Genomic DNA, 20,411 nt, shown 5'->3' with positions numbered 1-20,411 from the left:
ATTTTTAAAAAGAGCTCTTTTACAAGTTAGTTTTTAGAAATATCTGGAGAGAGAAAAATAACATACATAACAGACACACATAAAAATACAGACAGATGCAAACAGATACCTCAGAGTTTTTATTTTAAAAGTTAGCTACAATATAGAGGTACTATAATACAAAACTCAACTAGCTTATAAAAGAATAGTTGGGTCTAAATGGTGTTTTTGGCAGATGGAACAAGTTAAGTTTACCTACTCAGATGACTAAAGCTTTGTACCAATATTTTGGAGAACACTTTGAAAATTTTTATTTGTCTTTAATAGGTAATCTTACAGAGTCTGTGGACTATATTTTGGTCAAAGGAGCCTATGGAAATATCAAGGAGCGGTTTGTTTTTTAAACTCCCCTTTGCCCCCTGTCTTAGCAGTTGCTTTAACCAACACTTATCTCCTTGGATGCTTACATTTTAAAGATATGGAAAGATTAATATTTCCAAAGGACTGATAAAGGAAGTAGGTTTTATCTAAGAAGGAACTCAGGGGCACATTTGCCTATTATCAGAAATCAAGAATAATAACTATTTCAGGTTTTTTTCTTTAAGGGTATGAGCCCAATGAATTTTTTTTTAGTGAAGGCCCAAAATACAGGGTGTCCCCCCAAAAATGTATACATACTTTGAATAATTATGAAGGCAGAATACAATTCATTTTCAAAATGTAATAGAATCTACAGCTATCAGCTATTAAAGTGTGTATACATTTTTTAAAATGTTATCTTTATTCTTGAAAGTATTACAGATGTCCCTTTTTCCCCCCATTGACCCCCTCTACCCTGCATCCACCCCCCTTCCACGCCTTCACCACACTATTGTCTGTGTCCATGGGTTATGTATACATGTGTAACCCATGGACACAGATTAATCTCTCCCCACCCAAGTGTGTATACATTTTTTGGGGATACCCTGTATAGGAAGTCCTGGACACTGGGGTCTGCTTACAGTGTAAGGCTCATTAAATCAAGTCTTTGTTGCATTTTTCTGGGCCTTTGTCAAAGCTATTTCCTGGCTACCAGTATTTATGTAAGTTTCACACATGCTTAGTATCACTTACAGTTTTGACATTTGCTTTAAGCCTGATCTCCATCTTCTAATGTTTGGGGGTTTTCATGTTTTTGTTTTGTTTTGTTTTTTTGTTTGATTTTGCATTTAAAAAAATTAAATTTGTTGGGGTGATTTGGATTAATAAAATTATATGCAATTCTATTCAAGTGTACAATTCTGATACATCATCTGTATATTGCATTGTGTGCTCACCACTCAAAAAGTCAAATCTTCTGTCACCATATATTTGATCCCCTTTCCCCTTTACTATTCCCTCATCGCCCCCCCCTCTGGCAACCACAATACTGGTGTCTGTGTCTATGAATTTTTGTTTGTTTGTCTTGTTTGTTCATTGGTTGCTTTCCATTTTATATCACACATATGAGTGAAATCATATGGTTCTTAGATTTTTCTGACTTATTTCACTTAGCATGATATTCTCATGATCCATCCATGTTGTTGCAAATGACAGTATTTCTTATTGTTGTTAATCCTCACTGGAGGATATTTCTTCCATTGATCCTTAGAGAGAGTGGAAGGTAGGGAGGGGAGAGAGAGAGAAACATCCACGTGAGAGAGACACATTGATTGGTTGCCTCCCACACAAGCCCCGGCCAGGGCTGGGCATCAAACCTGCAACCCAGGTATGAGCCCTGGACTGGGAATCTAACCTGAGACCCTTCGGTGCACAAGACGATGCTCCAACCACTGAGCAACACCAGCCAGAGCAGTATTTCATCTTTTCTTATGGCTGAGTAGTGTTCCATTGTATATATGTTCCAAGTCTTCTTCATCCAATCACCTATTGAAGGACACTTTGTTTCCATGTCTTGGCCGCCATGAATAGTGCTGCAATGACATAAGGGTGCGTATATCTTTGTGAATAAATGTTTGCAAATTTGGGGGTTAGATAACCAGAAGAGGGCTTGCTGGGTCATATGATAACCCTATTCTTAATTTTTTGGGGAGCTTCCATACTGTTTTCCATAGTGGCTGCACCAGTCTACGTTCCCACCAGCAGTGAATGAGGGTTCCGTTTTCTCCACAACGTCGCCAACACTTGTAATTACTTGTCCTGTTGACAGCAGCCATTCTAACAGGTGTGAGATGGCATCTCACTGTAGTTTTGATTTGCATTTCCCTAATAGCTAGTGAGGTTGAACATCTTTTCAGATAGCTGTTGGCCGTTCGTCTCTCCTTTTGGGAGAGGTGCCTTGTTCAGGTCCTCTGCTCATTTTTTAACTGGATTGCTTGTTTGTTTGGTCTTAAGTTGTATATGTTTTTTGTTTGTTTTTTAAATATATCTTTATTGATTTTAGAGAGAGGAAGGGAGAGGGAGGGAGCAAGCCAGCGAGAGAGAGACATCAATGATGAGAGAGTCATTGATCAGCTGCCTCCTGCACGCCCCCGACTGGGGATCGAGCCGGCAACCAGGGCATGTGCCCTGACCGGGAATCGAACCCCAATGGCCTGGATCCTAGGTTGATGCTCAACTGCTGAGCCACGCTCGGCCAGGCTGTATGTGTTCTTTACACATTTTGGATATTAACCCCTTGTCAGAGTTGTTGTTTGTGAATATCCTCTCCCATTCATTTCCCCCAACACACACCAACTAAGGCATTCTTCTGTATCTATTTTCCTCCTTCCCTCCCTCCCTTCCTTTCTCTCTTTCTTTCCTCCAATTTCCTCAAATTTGTTTAGGATACGAACTCTAGAAAATCCTTTTAGATGTGAAAGTCCAGATCTTCAAAGATATACCTATTTCAATTGTCACTTCATACCAATAAGCCTTTTTATGGCTTAACCATGGACACAAGAGCTGTCTCCAAAGAGCATGTAAAAGATGCAGATTTCTCAAGATGCAGAGCTACTCCAAAGATAGCCTAAGAAAGCAAAGACCTCATTGTCACAGGTAGTAAAGAAACTTCTATCTCCCACAAAGTGAGACACTTTAAATCACAGACCCATTCATCTGCGTTACTGGAAAGGTGATACTGAGATGGGAATTTTCCCAGTACAAATAAGGTAACAGAGGTAGAGATGACAATGGTCCTTTATATACTGGCTCTCTTTATTAAGACAATCTTCCCTGAAAGCTGGCACATTTGGACAAAGAGAGTACTGCTTGTCACATGTCTTAGGCTCCTAGCCAGCTGGAGAGCTGCCTGATCCAAGCTTAATAATCTACCCCTCTCTTCACACCCAAGTGGCAGAAACCAGAGAGTATTCTCACTGGTTACAAATGGAAGTTTTGGGTACATAAAATAAGACAAATGGAGATGCTCATCTTATGATTTTCATCCTTATGAAAAATGACACAAAAGACAGAGAAAAAAGAAAACATGACTAATTTCTGGCAGGCTAAGAATCAATAACCTATGGGTGCCCCAAACCAAATTACAAGAGTCACAATTCCAGATCTATTTTTACAAATGTTTTTCTCCTGCCAGTAGAAATTTGGAAAGGAAGAGACTAGGAGAAGTTTTTATCTTCCTCTCTTGACTAGTCCTACATGGGACACTGACACAGTAAGAATTCTTACCTTCTGCTATCTGTTGTCATTTGCCCCACATCTCAACTGTAGTCTCTAGGGAGAGTGGGACATCCCTGTCTTTTACTGTCCCATCCTCATTGCCAGAAACTGCACAGGAGGGAAAAAAAAATCTCTTCCCTTCTACCCTTTTAGGGTTTCAGCTGAGACTCTGTAACGAAAGACAGATTAACAAGAGAAAACAAACCTGCTTATTACTATGCACATCTCATATATACTCGGGAGAAATTCGGGGATGAGTAAAAGAGGTGGCTAGAATTTGGGCTTACATAGCATCTTCACCAAGAACAATACATTTTTAGAGAAATGAGACAGAGGAAAAGAGTCTTCAGCTTCCAAGGGCAGCAAACTGCGGGATGCTAAATATATGGAGAACTAATGGGAGAAAATAGCTAGTCAATAAAGTTTGTTCTGTGCTCCCTCGGGGCTGATGAGCATCTAGGATTGTACGTTATTAGCTTCTGTACAAATTTATGTTCTGTTCTCAGGCAGATAGTTTAGAGAGAACTTTTCGTGGATATGCTTCTTCTCAGTTGCCTTCAGCTCAAAGTAATCCTTCTGGCAAAGGGGCAGAGTTTTGAGTGGCATACTCTGCTATTCTTCTGTAGGTGTGATTATAAAGTTCCCCTACTTTATAATGACCCCTCTGTTTTAACATGGAAATCTGAGGTAAGGCACTGTTGAAAAGGAGTTGGAGTGTTGTTCACATGAGGTTTATTTATAAACAAAAAATGTATCAGAGTAACAAAAAAAGTTAGAGTTGAAATCTGGCTGAGCAACATGGTGTTGTGCTACATACCTATTAAAACGACAATGTGCCATGTTCTTTTGTGCAAAGAGTACATAAAATAATTTGAAGTGAAAAAAAGTGAAAACAGCATAGTGAATGCACACAGAACAATTTAATGAAATGAACGTTAATCAAAGATTAGAGCCCATTTTCGGTCTGTGTCAAGTGTTTGTTTTTGTTTTTTTTCCTTTATAGTTGCTCAAATCCATAATACAGTAAGAGAAAGTTCCTGTTTTGAAAACAGTGCCAGTACAAATTCTTCCTGAGCCAGGGCTTTAAACAATGTCATTTCTTCATTTTCCTGTCGGTTAATTCTTTTAACCTTTGAAAGTTGGTGAACCAAAAAAATTGTTCCTGTTTTCCCCACATCTCAGAGGGTGGAGCCTCCAAACCACTGGGAAAGAAGGAAGTTAAAAGATGTTAAATACCGGGGCGAGCCTACCCAGGCCAGCCTAGAGGTCTGGCTGCTCAGGCAACATGAAGGCTCTTCTCATTCTGGGGCTTTTCCTCCTTTCTGTTGCCGTCCAGGGCAAGGTCTATGAAAGGTGTGAGTTGGCCAGGACTCTGAAAAGGCTTGGAATGGATGGCTTCAGGGGAGTGAAGCTGGCAGACTGTAAGTTAACTCTTCTTCACGCTTCCCAATAGTCGGTCAGATGTGCAACAGGTACTGATAGAGGATGAATGATAAGAAAGGGGCTTTGAGTGAATGGGCTTTAAAATTTTTTCCCTGAGTGTTTGTATATTTAAAATGGTTGGGAAAAAACTCACATCACCTTGTTCCTTTGGAATCAGATATACCAGATGAAGGAGTGAGGGCCTGGGAGGGCAAAATTCTGTACCATTCTAAATAAACCACGACCCGTTGTATTCTTTGAGTGCCACTAAATCTGCCGGTTGCCCCAGACTCGGTGGCACAGGTAGGCTAAGATGCTTGAGCCCTGAGAAATCTCTGTCAAGTCTTTGGTACTTGACTCCAGCTATTTCCCGGGTGGAATTTGGGTTCTGTGAGCCTAGTATACTGCAGTATTTTTCTCTTTTTTTATTCTCATGCATGACACGAGGCTTTTAATAGCAAAGTTGTGTTTTTTAAAAAAATTAAGTTGAAATCTCAATACAGAAGCAGTAGGAACCTGTTTCCACTCAATCACTGTTTATATCAGAATCCCTGAAATGCAACGTGAAATGATATTTTATTATTCTTACTCATTCTAGTGGATTAACTGTTTTCATTTTCTTCCACATCATCCAAGATGTACCTGTGTAAAAGTTATTTTCTATTTTAGTCCATATTTGTCAATGTTATCACTGTAGTTTTAGATTGAATTCAAACATTTCCCCTTAATAACTATTTTTGAATGAATGAGTGAACAGTTTGAAGGATATATGGGTGGGTGGAAGGATGAGTCTTTCCTGTTCTATACCTTTATACTTATAAAGTAAGTCATTAGTAAAATAGAAGTAGCTATATAGAGCTGATTATAGTATGCAGTATAAGTCATGAGGTGTTGCTATTTGTTACTAAAAAGAAGTTCTTTTCAGGGGTGTGTTTGGCCAAATGGGAAAGCAGTTACAACACAAGAGCTACAAACTACAATCCTGGAAGCAAAAGCACTGATTATGGGATATTTCAGATCAATAGCCGCTACTGGTGCAATGACGGCAAAACCCCAGGCGCAGCTAACGCCTGTCGTATATCCTGCAACGGTAAGAAAAAATAACGTTTGAGTGATGACACAGGACCATTGGGTTATACTTACAAGAATACAGATTCAACACAAATGAAAAGGTTTTGAAAAGTTCATCAGGAACCTCAGAAAACTCCATCCTGCCCTGGGCGGGTGGCTCAGTTGGTTGGAGAGTTGTCCAGTGCACCAAAAGGTTGCAGGTTTGATCCCTGGTCAGGACACATACCTAGGTTGCGGGTTCAATCCCCATTTGGGGTGTGTACAGGAGGCAAATGATCAATGCTTTTCTCTCTCACTCTCCCTTCCTCTTTCTCTAAAATTAAAAAACAAACAAACTCATATTCTCAGGAGAAGATTAAAAAAAGAGACACTGACTTTAAAAAATAAAATAAACTCATAAAAATAGAAATATTGGAGTATTGTAAAATTGATATTAAATTTCTAAATGTTAAAATTACTAATAGAAAAGATTATTCTTAGAATGTTCTTTTGTATCCAGTTAATTTATTTAAAAAATATTTTGTATTATATAATATCTGTGGTCATTGAATAAAAATTCTTACTACCAAGAGATTTATGACTACTGGTAACTTTTGGTATATATTCTTTTGGAATATATATCAATCATGTATATGAATCTAAAACTATATCATATACAAATATACCTACATATAAACATGTAAGCAATGTGTGTTTTAAAAAAATGAAATTGTACTATATATACTGCTTTACGATTTGCTCTTTATCACACAAAACTATTTCTATGTTAAAAAATACCAATCTTGCCTGGCCGGGTGTGGCTCAGTGGTTGAGCGTTGACCTAGGATCCAGGTGATTGGGGTTCGGTTCCTGGTCAGGGCACATGCCCAGGTTATGGGCTCAATCAATGACTCTCTCATCATTGATGTTTCTACCTCTCTCTCTCTCCTTTCTTCTCTCTGAAATCAATAAAGATATATTTAAAAAAAAACAAACCAATCTTTATTATTTTTATTATTTTATTTTTGGTTAATCCTCACCTGAGGATATTTTTTCCATTGATTTAGAGAGAGAGTGGAAGGAAGGGAGGGGGAGAGAAAGAGAGAGAAAAACATCCATGTGAGAGAGACACATGGATTGGTTGCCTCGCAAGAGCCCTGACAAGGGCTGGGATTGAACCTGCAAACCGGGTATGTGCCCTTGATCAGAAATCGAACCCATGGCTTTTTGGTGCGCTCTATTCACTGAGCCACACCAACCAGGGCTAATATTTATTTATTTGTTTATTTTTAAATATATCTTTATTGATTTCAGAGAGAGGAAGGGAGAGGGGAGAGACAGATAGAAACATCAATGATGAGAGTCATTGATCAGCTGCCTCCTGCACGCCCCCTGCTGGGGATCGTGCCTGCAACCCGGGCATGTGCCCTGACCGGGAATCGAGCCATGATCGCCTGATCATAAGTCAATGCTCAACCGCTGAGCCAGGCCGGCCAGGCAATATTTATTATTTTTAAAGGATGGATAGAATTGCTCTGTATAATTATTCTATAATTTATTGACTCAACTTTTACTGTTAGCATTTAAGCTATTTCCATTGTTACCTTTTATTAATTGTGATGAAATGCCTTGTGTGTACGTCTTTGGGTGCATTTTTTTTTTATTTCTTTAGAAGAAATTTCTAGTAGTAAAATTGCTGCTTAAAAAATTACTAGGTTCACCCGGCCGGGCGTGGCTCAGCAGTTGAGCATCGACCTAGGATCCAAGCGATCGGGGTTCCATTCCCGGTCAGGGCACATGCCCAGGTTGTGGGCTGCAGCCGATCAATGACTCTCAAATCATTGGTGTTTCTATCTCTCTATCTCCCTCTCCTTTCCTCTCTCTGAAATCAATAAAGATATATTAAAAAAAAAAAAAATTACTAGGTTCGTTCCTCTTTTTCTTCTTATAGTGCCTATTACAAAGAGAACCATTTATCACATTAGTTAATAATTCCAGAGCTTCCAATGACTTCGATAAATGAGAAACAGAATGCTTTATTTCATGCCAAATGGGATGGAATGAAGAAAAATTTCCCCCCAACATTCACTGATACATAACTTGTGGAAAAGAATTTTAGTGTCCATTCCTCAGCCTAAGAGAATAAATCTGGCTAAACCTAAACTTGAAATGAAAACTTCTGTGAAAGTTGTCTTCATTCCTCACCACCTCTTTTTCAGTTTTGCTGCAAGATGACATCACTCAAGCTGTAGCGTGTGCAAAGAGGGTTGTCAGCGACCCACAAGGCATCAGAGCATGGTATGTTTAAGCATTAAAGGGGAAAGCTATTTTACCCTACTGTTAGGAGAGAAGGGAGAGATTCTCAAAGACCACAGTATGCTACTGAGAACTGAACGCTGCAGCTTTAGACTCATGCCAAACAATGTATCACTTAGAAGCAATTTACTTTAACTGATTCAGAATCTTTTTCTCTTACTCCTGCAATTATTTGGGGGAATTTCTAGAATTTTTAAGATTCTCCACATTCTACAAGTTCCTTGTCATATTTTGACATTTTTTGGAATGAGGTAAATGTGGAATGTACTTTGCAGCTGCTGTTGGGGAAAGTACATGACTGCCATGGTCAGCATTCTATGCTTTAGCGCAGGCTTTGGGGAGAAGTAAAGTATTTGATGTACATGTCTCCATTTAATAGATGGCAATACCTGGATCTATCAATAGCCTGTATTTCATATATTGATAAAATATTTTGTTCTCCCAAAGGACTTGATATATATATTACAATAAAGATATGCTTTAAACTTATCACCATTTGTTTTACCTTTCCCTACAGGGTGGCTTGGAGAAATCGTTGTCAAAACCAGGATCTCACTCAGTATATTCAAGGATGTGGAGTGTAACTGGAATTTTACTTCTTCAGCTCATTTTGTCTCTTCTTTCATATTTAGGGAGTAGTAGTAGTTTAGTAAAAGCTCACAATACTGTTCTTTGAAACAAATAAACTTTTTACAGAAGCAGGAATAAAATGTGGTCTTTCTTCTAAGAGGCTAATGTTTTCTAATGTGTTTACTACTGGATAGTAAGCCTACAACGTGTTTCAATTTGCTAATAGAACTTATGCGAGTGAAAATTTATCTAACATCTTGATTATCAAATACATCTCCAGTACATTCAATTCTTAATCAAAGAAATAACCCAGACTTCATCTTGAATAATACAAGTACTCCTCAATATTTGATAAATATGTAACAAAAGACTCTCTTAAAACTCATTGATCTTAGGCAAAATCTCAGCTGTGTAGGCATTCAAGGTCTCCACCTGGTTAGTCGTCTCCCAAACGGTAAAAGATTATCATTCTTTGTTGGGCAATATCAAATTTGCAAAGGAGCAGAATGTCAGATAGCTGAAAATGGAGACAACTTGAATGAAGAATTTTGTTTTCATTAAGTGTGACCTTTGGTTAAATGTTTTCTTAGAAATGTTGCTTTTATACAGCTTTAAAAATGAACTCACAATTTATAAAATTTAGAAAACTCTTTTATGCATCTTGCTGATCATGAAGGACTATCAAGAAGGATTAGATTAGCTGTTTCTGTTTCTTAATTTCATAAGCTTAGATTTATGCATTTTGACTAAAACTAGAGGCAAATGAGTTTGAAAGTATTGAAATAATTGCTAATTAACAACCACCGGTGTGAAATTACCATGTTGCAAAAAGAAAAAAAAAAAAATTTTCATTAAAGGCCTCATACCTTGTCTTTCTTCGTTTAGACCCCTCTAGTATCTCTGAAGAAAAAAATATGTATATTTGAAAAAACTGATTTGGCCCTCTTAAAGTTTCCTTATATCTTCACCTGTACCCAAACAGCTGGGTATTGCTGGGGAAAAACTCCACAAGCATGCTCACAGATCTCGCTTTAAATTCGTAACCACAAATCTCACGTGGGCCCTCGAGTCTGCGGGCCATTTTAGTCACGTCTCTGCAGTCCTTTTGGGTTAGTGTCCCCACTCTCCAAAATGAATATTTCTATTTTACTTTTCCTTCTCTCTTTTTTATTTTATTTTAATTTTTATAAAGCCACAATTTATTTCTATTTAAAAGTGCTCCAGAAACTTTTAAAAGGCCTAAAGGCATCCAGGTTTAGTTTAAGATCATTCTGAGGGGGTGTCTGTCGGTTTCTTCATTACTGAGTCATCATTTCGATCCTTGTTAATAAAATCCCCTGATAATTGTAGTTGGATTGTGGCGATTTCCTCTGACTTCCAGTATCTTTCATAAATGGCAGTCAGCTTGCAAATGATGAGAAACGTAATACCAGAAATAATCACAAAACACCTGCAGATTTTTCGAAGCCAGACCCAAGGATTATCAATTTGAGTAGCAGAGATCATGTGTGTCACCTGCAAAGACTGGTATTAAATGCAGCTCTTTCAGAACAGAAACCGGCCGACACCCTTCAAGATGACACCCCCTCCTCTTTTCAAAGCCCCAGCACACCTTCTATCCATCTCTGGCCTCATATTACACTGAGAGAACAGAAACAATCTCATACAAAATTATCCCCTCCTTGTCACCATACAGGGGTCACACCTTCCCCTAGGTCCACTCTTCCTTCCTTCCCTCCCTGCTATTACTGGGATGAGGGCTTCTGCTCCTGCCAAAGGCAGTGTCTCCACATGCAATCTCCATCGCATCCCTCTCACTGCTCCAAGTTAGGCTGAGTGTTTCCTGCATCCTGAGTTTCTCCCCCGTTGCTGAATCACCCTTGTCATTGTCCAAGCTGCACTAGTAGCCTCCACTACAAAGAATTCTCCGTGGACCCTACATAACCCTCCAACTACCACAACATCCTCTGCTCCCTTTTATAGCAACGCTTCTGAGGCTAGGTATCTATACTCACCAGCTCCATGTCATCACCTCCCATTCTCTTTTCAACCCTTAATCTGTCCGCTATTCTCACTGTGCCCTCTCACTACTCCTTGGGGCCATCTACAGAGACAATCACTTCATTCTTCTAGGAAACCTTCTCCTTCAGCTTCTCCGTGCGCATGTCCTGCCCCACTGATTGCTCTCAGTCCTTGGCTGGCTCTTTCTCTGCTATTCAATTTCTAACTGTGGGAGTGCCCCTGGACTAAGCCTCTAACCATTTGATAGACTAATACTTCACTTATTTTTTAATTTGTCTCTTCTCGCTGAAATACAACCTCCAAAAGAAGACTTTTTTCCACTTTTTGAAGACATTAAAATAATCTCAATCTTTCCTAAAATATATAAGATGCAAGTACAGTACAGAGTTCTGTTATTTCTTCTGAATAGTTTGAAAGGAAACTGTCAACACGGTGTCCAGCGTCCTGATTCATTCAGTGTGTAATTCCTAAGTAGTCTCAAAACATCATCCAAGTCAGGAAGTTAACATACCACCTGATCATCAACAGATCTCATTTGATTTCATCAATTGTCCCCATCAGTTCTTCATAGTAAAAAGATCTAATTCAGAATCATGTGTTATATTTGGTTGACTTTTTTCTTCTTCTTTAGTTTCCTTCAATCTGGATATTTTCTTCAGGTTTTTTTCTTGACTTTTAAGACTTTAACACTTTTGAACAACACAAACAGGTTGTGTTGTAAAATGTACTAAAGTTTTTTTTTCCTTTTTTTAAAAAAATATGTCTTTATTGATTTCAGAGAGAAGAAGGAAGAGGGGCAGAGAGAGAGAAACATCAATGATGAGAGAGTCATTAATCGGCTGCCTCCTGCACACCCCCTACTGGGGACTGAGCCCAGAGCCCTGGCATATGCCCTGATCAGGAATGGAACCGTGATCTCCTGGATCCCAGGGAAATGCTCAACCCCTGAGCCATGCCAGCTGGGCAAGTTTTTCTTTTTCTTATGTTCTCCTGATTAAATTAGGTTATGCATCTGTGGCAGAAATACACTACTGCAGAAGTGATACTTGATGCTGTGCTCTTCTCATCACATCCTCTCAAGTGGCATGTAGTTCTGAAATATTCTATTACTGATGATGTTCACTCTGATCACTTAAGGTGATGTCTGCAAGTTACCTTTACTGTAAAGTATTTTCGAGGAGGTTAAGATACTTTGAGGCTGTTCCGCATCAACATTTCAATTTATATATTATGTTACATCAGAATGGCCCCATGGCTTCTTACTGTATTCAAATTATAATGAATTATAATCCAGTATTGTGATTTGTTTTAATGTTCACATTGTCCCTGATTTGGCCAGTAGAACCCCTGCAAGCTAGCTTCTGTGTGATTTTGTAATGGCCCTACAAATTCTTTGAGCATTTTCTTGTTTTCTGACACAAGATGCTCTAAGGCTCACTTTGTTCTGTTCCTGCTCCAGCCCAGAATCAGCCATTTCTCCAAAAAGCCCTAATTCCTCAGACTGGATAATGGCATTTAAAAAAACAAGATCCAGGCACTAGAGTTTCACCATCCTCACCAATGGACAGAGCTATAAGATATGTGTATTTACATAATATTTATCTCTATAGCTATCTATTTATATTGAATTCACATCAATCCCTCCAATTCTAATCCCATACCACAGGGTTTATTCAAGTTTTCTCCTTTTTCGTGTTGATAACTCCCTTCTCTGACAGTGAGAAACCTGGTTTCCATTGTCCTTAGTATCCTTAAAATGCATTCTTAGTATGTGTATGTGTGTGATTAATTTGCCTGTCTGTAACCAATCTCCCAACACTGCCACACCATGGAATAGATGCTCTCCACTCAGGTTCTAATACCCAACATTGGGCTTCCTCTCCCCCCACATCTGGGCACCTTCTTTACTGTGTTGCATCTTTGCTGAACCGCCCCATGCTGAGCCACTGTCCTGAGGGGGAAGATGCCAGAAATTGTTCACTCTTGTTTTTGCTTATATTCCAAACACCTGGAACAATGCCTGGAACGTGATACATGCTCAGTAAATATCAGTTGATTTAACAAATCTTTTTTTTGATTATCTAATATGTCCCCCAAAGTTGAGCATTCTAAGATTTTTCTAACTCATCAAGCCCACATGATTCCAGTACAACAGCTTCTGGGATTCCAAGGGGCAAGTCTAAATTCCATGTGAATTAGTGCATAGACCAGCCACCGGAGGGCAGCAGAGGGACACAACACAGGCGCAGCTTTAGGTTTCAATATTCTGGGACCATTCTGATCAGGTATTCAGAGGCTTAGGAAGAATGGGTCAAGGTAGGGGAGAGAGACATGAAGAGTGACAGCTCAGATGCAGAGATGGGATGTGTCCTAGAAGCACCAGAATAACCCGGCAATGCAGGCTGGCTGAAGAAACAACCAGAGATTAGCAAAAGTTGGCTGAAGAGGGAAAGCAGTGTTTGTTGGAGATTTTGCTTAGTGTTTTGATAAAATAAAACAATTTCTTACCTATACCTGTTAATTTAGTATAATCAAGTTCCCCACACAAATTTATGTTTTCTTTATGGGGACAGATTAAAAATCAATATCAATGTTTGATCATTTTTAAAAGAAACTCAATTCCTAAGTTGCTTAGTTTACTCCAGGATATTATCAGAAATGTGGTGATATTCCAGATGATAATGGAGCTCTGCATGTAGCTGCAGTTATAACTAATCCCTAAGAGTACATTTCTTGCATTTCTATTTAGCAGACTCATTAAAAAAAATTTTTTTCTTAGAAATTGCTAAAGGGACTTACTAAAAATTATAATCAAGAGTGACTAATATCATTCACAAACATAATGTTTTTAAATTAAGTGCATGTCTCATGCATATTATCTATTAAAATCAGTTTTAATTTTAACAAGGTTATAATTTCTCAATATTCACAGAGTAAATAGCTCTGAAAGGTTTGTTATAAAAGATGTGCCTCCCCATTCGTTCCCCGTCACATGCAACCACTTTCTATTCTTTTAGCTTAATGTTAATAGTTTTATATTTACTTCCATGCTTTTAAATATTAGACTTACATTGCTCTTTCCCGATTTTTTCATTTTAGGATATTGACTTCCCACTATGGAAGTTAAGGATTAAGTTCTATTTCTCCATCACACATGGCACCCTTCCCCAAAGCCCACTCTCAATGTAATTATTTTATTTCCAATACATTTTTTTGTTAAATACTCAGCGTTTATATAGCCATAAATAAAATTACTTTCTTCTCTTATACAAGAGAATTGTGTCCCTCCAAAATTCATTTACTTGCCCTAAGGCTAATAACTGCATAATACTTAAACTTGCTTAGTTTTCTGTGTATCTGTCATTAGGTCAATTCCCAAACTTTAAATCTCCTCTTAAGGTTTCAGATGCAGCTAGACTTGTCAATTTCATCTTCCTAAAGCATTAATTCCCAAAGATTTCTGACCAACTCTAATTAGGAGTGGTTGCTGTCTATGCCTAATACATAACTATCATCCTGGGCTCTTTCTTCCAGCAGCATCTTGTGATTTTCTTCTTTCCCCCTTCATATTTGATATTTATTGTGTTTCCTGTATTTCATAATTCCCTCCTTCTTGGTTTATTCCCTCATTTTGTGGATCATGTATCCAGAATATTCCTGAAAAGGGTGCATGAGAGGTACTTTTTTTGAGACTTAGCATTTCTGAATTGTCTTTATTCTATTCACACACTTGGCTGAGGGTTGGCTAAGTATGGAACACTAAATTGTAATTAATTTTCTTTCAGAATTTTGGAAGTGTTCCATTGCAATGGGACTACCTAGGAAACAGAATCTAGGGAACTCCATTGCTCCCTAGATTCCAGAGTTACTAGTGTGCAATGTGAAGCCATTCTGATTTTGGAGTCTTTATGACCTGGAATCACGTGGGATCATCTCTTTATGTCCAATGTTCTCGACATATGTCACAATGACATGCTTTGATGTAGATCTGTCTTCATCTTTGTTCTGGGTGCTTGGTAGGATCTTTCAGTTTGGAAACTAATATCCTTTGGATATTCAGGAAAACTTTCCTGAATCATTTATTATTTCCTTCCTTCTACCTTGTTTTCTCTGGAATTCCTCAACTGGTCCTCTGATGTAGTTATGGACTGAATTGTGTCCCTCCAAAATTCATTTGTTGAAGCCCTGATTCCCAATGTGACTGTATTTGAAGACAGGGCCTTCAAAGAGGTAATTAAGAGTAAATGAGGTGATAAGAGTGGGATTCTAATTCAATAGGACTGGTATCCTTATAAAAAGAGAAAGAGCCCTGGCCGGGTAGCTCAGTTGGTTAGTGTCATCCAGAAAAGCCAAGGTTTCTGGTTCAATCTCCGGTCAGGACACATACAAGAATAAACCAATGAATGCATAAGTAAGTGGAACAACAAATTGATGATTCATTCTTTCTCTGTCTCTCTCTCTCCCCCTCCTTCTCTCACAAATCAACAACAAAAAGAGCCCTGGCTAGTTTGGCTGAGTGGTTAGGCCGCCAGCCCAAGGACTAAAGAGTCGAGGGTTCCATTCCCAGTCAAGGGCAAGTACCTCGGTTCTAGTTTCCATCCCCAGCCCCGTTGGGGTGTGAGCCTGAGGCAACCAATCTATATGTCTCTCTCACGTTGATGTTTCTCTTTCTCTCTCTTCCCCTCTACTTCCTCCCTTCTAGTCTGTCTAAAAATTAATGGAAAAAATATCCTCAGGTGAGGATTTAAAAAAAAAAAAGAGGAAGAGACACTAGGGATGCCTGTGCACAGAGAAAAGACCATGCAAGGATGCAGCCAAAAGATGACCATCTGCAAGCAAAGGAGAGAGGCCTCAGAAGAAACCAAACCTGACAACACCTTGATCTTGGACTTCTAACCTCCACAACTGTGAGAAAATAATTTCTGTTGTTTAAGCTACCCAACCTATGATATTTTGTTATGGTAGACTTAGCAAAATACAGATGTTCTTATCTTTTCTTTCCTGTTTTCTTTGTCTTTTGCTCTACTTTCTGGGAGATTTCTTTGATATTGTCCAATCTTTTTCTTGTTTTTCATTTCTGCTATCATATTTTAAATTTCCAAGAGCTTTTTTTGGTTCTCTGAATGTTCCTTTTCCCCTTGTTTTGTGTCATATTTACTATTTATTTTATCTGAATATGGTAATAATAATGATTTGGGCTTATTTTGTTTTTAGTTTACTTCTCTGTTTCCTCTCATCTACCATTTTGTTGGCTTATATCTTTAACATTAAAGGCATTTCTCAGCTATTTGGTAATCAATCCTTGGTTATCTACTTAAATTTTGGAGTGGGAAACTAAAAAATTAATTTGAAGTTCCAAGGGCCTATGTGGATTAGACCATGTACTTCACTGAAAGGTGATCAAGCCCTGTTGAGTCAGTTTCACTGGGGAGCCTTGGATTTCTCCTTTTAGGCTGACTCCCCAGAGAAGCCGCTCCCTATTCCCTGATTAAAAACAAAGGCCTGGTTGCCTGAATTTTAAGAGTTAAGTGAGGGATGAAGGTCAGCACCCAGTAGGCATATGTTTGGCTGATGTACCTGTTTTCTGTATGGTATTCCTCCCTCAACTCTGTCTGGTGTTCCTCAATGCAGAAGCCCTGCTTTACCTCTATTTCATCCCTTGGGGGTAAGTGAGGAGTAATTGCTCAGCTCTATGCACCTTAATGTTTCTTAAACAGACTCTTAATCAGTCTTTTTTTTTGGCTACCTCTTCTCCTCCTCTTTCCCCTGACTTTCAGAGGTCCCTACAACCACAAATTCTTGAGAGTTGGGGGGTTTCTGCAGTGCAAATTGGGTAGCTTATTAACTCTGACTGCTTAGCTCTCAGGATTGCCCTCTACCACTTGCCATTTGTATTCCAGACTTAAAATTTTTTTCTGTCTTCTCTCCACTCTCCCCAACCAATAATTCTGAAATTCTCTTTATTTGTTTTAAAGGAGTTTGGGGAGGAAGCAAAAGATGTGTTTTCAGTTCATTTTCTTTCCCCAAAGGTTCCCAGTGTGCTCTGTGTACTTTATTTTATTAAATGTTATTTTACTTTAAAAATACTTAGGGTAACATTTTAAGCAAAGAATAAAAAATCCTCTGAGAAACAGGGGGAAAACAGAAATAGGAAAGTTGGAAAAATAATTATAAAGGGCAAATTTGAGGTCTAGAGATCACATTCTGAAAGCTGTGATTAGAAAAAGGTGAAATCTGGGAGAGGGCACAGGGGACAAAAAGTCCCGTGTTGCGGTGTGCAGGATGCTGTATGACAACATGCTTTAACAGATCACACTGAGTTCAAATGCCTTTGGAAAAACAGCTTCAAGTCTTCTTGACTTCTCCATTTTTCATTTATTCACTATTCAACAAACATTGATTACTACTGACAAGACATGTTCACTTGGGCCTAAAGATACTTCCTATAAGGTGAAGAAGATACGGTTCTTGTCCAAGAAGTCAAGTGAATTAAGGAGAAGTGGCTAATGGATTTACTGATAGAGAAGTCAGTAACTCTGGTCAGAGAGGTTTCAGTGAGGGTGAAATTCAGAAGGTGATGAATTGAGGAGCATATAGAAACAAAATGTTGACAGCCTTTTCAAATTCGACTTTGAAGGACAGTGCAGAGATAGAAATATGCAATATTAAAGATGTATTGGTTAATTTTTTTACCGTTTTAAAATTTAATTAATTAATTTATTTTTATTAAAGTATAGTTGAGCCCTACCCGGTTTGGCTCAGTGGTTAGAGCGTTGGCCTGCAGACTGAAGGGTCCCAGGTTCACCTCCTGCCAAAGGCAGGCTCAATACCTTGGTTGCAGGCTCAATCTCGGCTCTGGTCGGGGCTCGTGTAGGAGGCAACCAATGGATGTGTCTCTCTCACATTGATGTTTCTCTCTCTCCCTTCCACTATCTCTGAAAAGCAATGGAAAAAATATCCTCAGGTGAGGATTAAAAAAATAAAGTGTAATTGACATACAATATTATATTAGTTTCAAGTGTACAACATAGTGATTCAACATTTATATACCTTATGATATGATCACCACAATAGATCTAGTAACCATCTGTCATGGTACAAAGTTATTACAACATTATTCACTATATTCCCTGTGCTGTACATTACTTATTTACATGACTTATTTATAACGGCAAGTTTATATCTCTTGTTTCTCTTCACCCTTTTCACCAATCCCCCACCTCTCATCCCCTCCCCTCTGGCAACCATCAGTTTGTTCTCTGTGTCTCTAAGTCTGTTTCTGTTTTGTTTTGTTCGTTTGTTTTGTCCTTTTAGATTCCACATGTAAGTGAAATCATACGGTATCTGTCTTTCTCTGTTAGACTTATTTCACTTGGAATAATATCCTCTAGGTTTATCCGTGTTGTCGCAAATTGGAAGATTTCATTCTTTTTATTGCATATCGTGTCTTCTTTATCCATTCATCTGTAAATAATGCTGCAGTGAACATAGAGCTGCACATATGTTTTCGAATGAGTGTTTTTGTTTTCTTCAGAGAAATACCCAGAAATGGAATTGCTGGGTCATATGTTAGTTTTATTTTTATTTTGAGGAATCTACATACTGTTTTCCATAGTGGCTGCACCAACTTACAATCCCTCCAACAGTGCACAAGATTCCTTTTCTCCACATCCTTGTCAACACTAGCTTGTTGACGTTATGATACTAGCACTTCTGACAGGTGTGAGATTTAAGCTTGTTTAACTCTTCTATGGGAAAGAGCCAAAGAAGAAGGAAGGTTGAAGATACAAACAGATTGGGGGTGGTTAATGGGGCAAAACCCTTGAAAAAGCAAAAAAGAATGAGATCAAGAACACAGACAGAAGGATTGATTTTAAACTGGAAGAAGATTCCCTCTGATTAAGAAGTACAAACTGTTATAAAAATAGTCACGGGGATGTAAAGTACAGTATAGGGAATAGAGTCAATAATATTGCAACTATGTATGATGTCCAATTATCAGGGTGATAACTTTATTTTTTTAATTGATTTTTACAGAGAGAGGAAGGGAGGAGAAAGAAACATCAATCGGCTGCCTCCTGCATGCCCTCTACGGCCCCCTTCCAGGGATGAGCCTGCAACCCTGGCATGTGCCCCCACTGGGAATCAAACCAGTGACCTCTTGGTGCCTGGGTCAACTTCCAACCAGCTGAGCCACACCATCCCCGAGCAGGGTAATCACTTCTTAAGTTGTATGTGTGTAATCACTATGTTGTACACCTGAAACTAATATAATAGTGTATGTCAACTGTAATTGAAAAATAATTTAAAAAAAAATATGTTTTTATTGATTTCAAAGAGAGGAAGGGAGAGGGAGAGAGAGAGAGAGAGAGAGAAACGTCAATGATGAGAGTCACTGATCAGCTGCTTCCTGCAAGCCCCCCACTGGGGATCGAGCTCGCAACCCTGCATGTGCCCTGACCAGGAATCGAACAGCGATCTCCTGGATCCTAGGCCGATACTCAACCGATGAGTCACGCCCAGCCAGGCTGAAAAATAATATTTTTTTTAAAAAAGGAAGACTCCCGCCCGGCCGGGCATGGCTCAGCGGTTGAGCATCGACCTAGGATCCAGGAGATCCGGTTCGATTCCCGGTCAGGGCACATGCCCGGGTTGTGGGCTCGATCCCCAGTCGGGGGCGTGCAGGAGGCAGCCGATCAATGACTCTTTCATCATTGATGTTTCTCTCTCCCTCTCTCCCTTCCTCTCTCTGAAATCAATAAAGATATATTTTAAAATAAATAAATAATAAATAATAAATAAATAAATAAATAAAAAAAGGAAGACTCCCTCTTGGACAGAAGAAAGGGAGGCAATACCGGGCAAATCAAGTCTGGCGGCGTGGAGGTCTCTTTTTTCCGTGAAGTAAGGTGCAAAATCCTGTGATGATAATGAGAGGGCTGGTGTCAGAGCCGGAGGTTTGAGGAAACTAGGGACACGTTAGAGTAGCTTCTAGTTTCATATAGAAAAAAGAAAAAAAAAAAGGAGGGAGCACTACTTGCCAGCCCCTAGACCTTCACTTAAATTGAAGACCACTAATTGAGCACCGCACTAATCTGCACAGTAGTTGGTTCCCCAGAAGGGCAACGTTTGTGTCCAGTTACGCACCTTAGATGGCAAACCGAGTAGAAAGGATGAAGGCGAGAAACGAGCGGTTCAAGCACTGAGGTCTGAATGAAGACGGCGAAAAGCTGTGCGTGGGCGAGATTTCATGAACTTGATTTCAGAATTAGAGCGCTTCGGCGATGGCAAGGTTCTGCCTCCACAAGCCATCTCCCAGTCACCACGACGCTGAGGCGTCCGGGCGGGTGACAGGCGAACCGAAGGCTCCCGCGCGCCGAAGGGCCCCGGAGACAAAAGGCCCGCCCCACCGCGGC

The 20,411-nt window shown here is 39.2% G+C and overlaps 1 protein-coding gene and 1 long non-coding RNA gene across 2 annotated transcripts; one reads left to right on the top strand and one right to left on the bottom strand.

Moving 5' to 3' along the window:
- Nucleotides 1-1,183: 1,183 nt before the first annotated feature.
- Nucleotides 1,184-20,411, bottom strand: LOC308552740. Its single transcript, XR_013998134.1, has 3 exons — nt 20,143-20,411; nt 1,754-1,931; nt 1,184-1,604 (listed from the first exon to the last, which is right to left on the bottom strand). It is a non-coding gene; the product is annotated as an uncharacterized lncRNA (long non-coding RNA).
- On the top strand, nt 4,789-9,101 carry LYZ (lysozyme). The gene is made up of 4 exons (XM_081128034.1): nt 4,789-5,036; nt 5,963-6,127; nt 8,307-8,385; nt 8,921-9,101. The coding sequence occupies exons 1-4, from the start codon at nt 4,901-4,903 to the stop codon at nt 8,985-8,987; spliced, it is 447 nt and encodes a 148-aa protein (XP_080984160.1). The 5' UTR covers nt 4,789-4,900; the 3' UTR covers nt 8,988-9,101.

The sequence above is a fragment of the Miniopterus schreibersii genome (genome assembly GCF_964146895.1).
Source record: "Miniopterus schreibersii genome assembly, chromosome: 2".
Lineage (NCBI taxonomy): Eukaryota > Metazoa > Chordata > Mammalia > Chiroptera > Miniopteridae > Miniopterus > Miniopterus schreibersii.
The sequence above is the reverse complement of the archived record's forward strand: the minus strand, read 5'-3'. Positions and strand labels throughout refer to the sequence as shown.

Bases quoted from the DNA above. Each gene is read 5' to 3' on its own strand.
- LYZ (XM_081128034.1), top strand. From the start codon at position 4,901: ATGAAGGCTCTTCTCATTCTGGGGCTTTTCCTCCTTTCTGTTGCCGTC. The intron at 5,037-5,962 runs GTAAGTTAACTC...AGTTCTTTTCAG, and splicing joins GGGAGTGAAGCTGGCAGACT to GGGTGTGTTTGGCCAAATGG. The intron at 8,386-8,920 runs GTATGTTTAAGC...CTTTCCCTACAG, and splicing joins CCACAAGGCATCAGAGCATG to GGTGGCTTGGAGAAATCGTT.